We start from the raw sequence: 3,095 nt of genomic DNA on the forward strand, positions 1-3,095 counted from the left end.
TTATAATAGTCAATTTGGTTAGAAAATGTTCAATTCTGCCCCCCCCAATTGGTTATAACTGAATCCGAAATCGCTCCATACAAATATTAAGTCAAATGTTGTCCTTCCGAGCGTCTGATAGGACAAAATGAGCTGTATAGGTCACATTAAAATTCATTTGTCCAGTGCAAAGCGCAAATTGTTTTAACAATTATAAACAGCAAAGATTGAATTTTCAGAAAATGGCAAGCATTCTAAAAACCAAATGATGGTCATTGCATCTTAAATTGTCCGACAAATTTTGGGGAATGACGCTGGTGTCAACGTCGCTGGGCGGGCGGCGCAGCGACGTCTTCTGGACGCGCATATTCCTATTCGGCGCTTCCTGTGTGGCGGGACTCATCATCGCCCGCCGCCGGAAGCTGCACCGTTTTCACCTGCACATCCTGAATGCCAAGTCGGCGGACTGCGGCCGCCTTTTCGGGCTCGATATTGGCGGCACGTTGACGAAAATGGTCTACTTCCAGTCGGCTGACGGTGCGGCCGCGGTGCAGCGACAGCAGATGGAACGTCAGCTCAATCGATTGGATCCACTGACCCCACGCGAGCGGCGGCGCGTGGAGGGCAGCCTGCCTCTCATCGATGACTTCATCATGAGTCTCCACGCCACGGACGAGGCTCAGCGCGAGGAGCGACTGCAGCTGTTTGTACCTGAGCTAGGTGGAACCATCCACTTTATTAAGTGCGTGCTTGAGTGGGTAGATATTTCGAGATTCATTTAACCGAATGACGTTGTTCCTTGTGCAGCTTTCCCACAGCCAAAATGGACGAGATCACAGACTTTGTGCGCCGCCGTTTCTTCCACCGATACATTAAGAAGATCGCCTGCACAGGTGGCGGTGCCTTCAAGGTGGGATACTCCTACAAAAATTCTCTGTTGTTTGATATTCTGACTTCGTGGATGTGTGTCGAATGCAGTTTTCTCCGTTGTTCGTGTCGCGCTTAGGTATCGAGCTGCAAAAGGCGGATGAGATGGATGCACTGATCCAGGGGCTCAACTTTGTTCTGCAGAACGCTCCAAACGAGTGCTTCACGTTCGTGAAGGTGGTTCCAGACACCCAGGGGCTTGGAAGTGCAACAAAGAAAATGCTACCAAAGCTGAACAAGCACGACTTGTATCCGTTCCTCCTCGTGAATATTGGCTCCGGTGTGAGCATTCTCAAGATCACAGGAGAGTCGCAATACGAACGCGTGTCTGGCACGAGCCTGGGCGGTGGAACCTTTCTAGGTCTTTGCCGCGCATTGTCTAAGCTTCACACGTTCGACGAGGCGATGGATGCCAGTGTTGAGGGGGACTCGAATGAGGTGGACATGACCGTGGGCGACATCTATGGTACCGCCGGATATGAGCAGTTCCATCTTAAGCCAGACACAGTAGCCAGCAGCTTCGGCAAGGCCGGCGCGCGGCGCCAGCCACATCCACCGCAAGACGCTGACCTAGCGCGCTCGCTGCTCTTTATGATAACGCAAAATCTAGGCCAGCTGGCATATTTGAATGCGCGCCGCGTGGAGACCAAGCGGATCTATTTTTCCGGCAACTTCCTGCGACGCAACGAGCTAGCGTGCAGGCAGTTGGCTTACGCAATCAGCTTTTGGTCCAAGGGTGAAATGCAAGCGCAATTCTTTCATCACGAGGGCTTTTTCGGTGCGCTAGGGACTTTCTTGCAGCGCTTTAGCTCGGCCTCTGAATTACCGGCTGTGAGCGAAACAGTAGCGGAGCAGGAAAATAGCAGCGAAACGGATGGGGATCAGATTAGCAGCAGTGGAGAAGATCAAAGGGGCAGTTGTTCCCACACAGAATAGAGGAAACTCGTGCAGAGGATTGTTGTTGGAATGAAGTAAACTACTTCTGTACGAATTGTACAGTACCGTAGATGACAAAACAACACGCTAAAATTTTCGTCGATTTTAAGAAGGGTGAAATGACGAAATACAAGCATTTTTAGGTTGTCGACATGACATTTGTTTTTTTTGCTGTTTTACCAAAATTTGATTTTTAAATTAAAGGGTTAGAATGCCAAAAAGCTTATCCGCGAACACAGTACTTTAAAAAAAGAAGTGTGGACCTCGGCACCACTTACTAAATGCAACCTATACAGGCGAATTGCATTAGCTCTTGCTTTGAAAAATGGATTCAAATGAAATTTAAGTGCTGCGCTTGAGTACGATACTAATATGTAGATCACATCTAATACATGCTATCCTTAAATTTGTCTTTAAATATTAAAGTTGCGCAGGTATAAAATGTCAATAATTTATGATATTTAATAAAGCTTATGTGAGGGAGCTTGTCGGTGAGGAAGCTAGGCATCTTTCAATACGGAACCAAATACATACAAATGTAGTTGCACGCGGGTAGGGCGCATAAGCTGGCAATGCTCACAAGTTTATAGAGACCGGTTTTTTGTCTCACAAGATGGGCGATGCGAATAATTAACTCTCCCAGGCCTTGACATATCCACCCTTATGCCAGTTTTGGGCGGCGAATCCAATAATAAGTATACCACATAATTCTATTTAAGCTAATGAAGGGCTGTCTTAGCTGCGCTCGGCAACATACGGATAGACGGACGCACGGACGGATAGACAACACGCTCCACTATTAATAGGGGGGTTCAACATACGGATAGACGGACGCACGGACGGATAGACAACACGCTCCACTATTAATAGGGGGGTTCAGACAGACAGACAGGCAGCCGCTTTGGGTGAGGTTTAAAATTGCAAGACGCACTTGCCCCGATAGACGTTTCTAGAACACTACATTACAGCCTCTGCTGTCTCGGCAGAGCTAATGCGCAAAATGCAAGCCAGCGTTGACTGCAGCGGAGCTGCCGTAGCTTTAGCGTCAGAAGAAGACGTTCGACTCAAGGAGTCACTAATACTAAGTTCCTTATCCAAAGGAGCTTACAGCCCAAGACCAGGGCTCAAAGTTAATACCTTAATTTTTTATGCTTCAAAACCAGACGTGTTTTATTTACTATTATTGCGGCCAAGCCGCCCAGGGGTAAATGTGTCCGTTTAACTATCTAGCGTAGTTAAACCCTAATCAAATG

General features: G+C 47.7%; 1 protein-coding gene across 1 annotated transcript; it reads left to right on the forward strand.

Annotated features, from left to right (window-relative positions):
• Positions 1 to 287: 287 nt before the first annotated feature.
• Positions 288 to 2,152, forward strand: PITG_11733 (pantothenate kinase, putative; the record flags this gene model as incomplete). The annotated part of the gene is made up of 4 exons (XM_002901208.1): positions 288 to 721; positions 787 to 889; positions 958 to 1,684; positions 2,139 to 2,152. The coding sequence occupies 4 exons, from the start codon at positions 288 to 290 to the stop codon at positions 2,150 to 2,152; spliced, it is 1,278 nt and encodes a 425-aa protein (XP_002901254.1).
• Positions 2,153 to 3,095: the final 943 nt, after the last annotated feature.

Source organism: Phytophthora infestans, genomic scaffold, assembly GCF_000142945.1.
Source record: "Phytophthora infestans T30-4 supercont1.22 genomic scaffold, whole genome shotgun sequence".
NCBI lineage: Eukaryota > Oomycota > Peronosporomycetes > Peronosporales > Peronosporaceae > Phytophthora > Phytophthora infestans.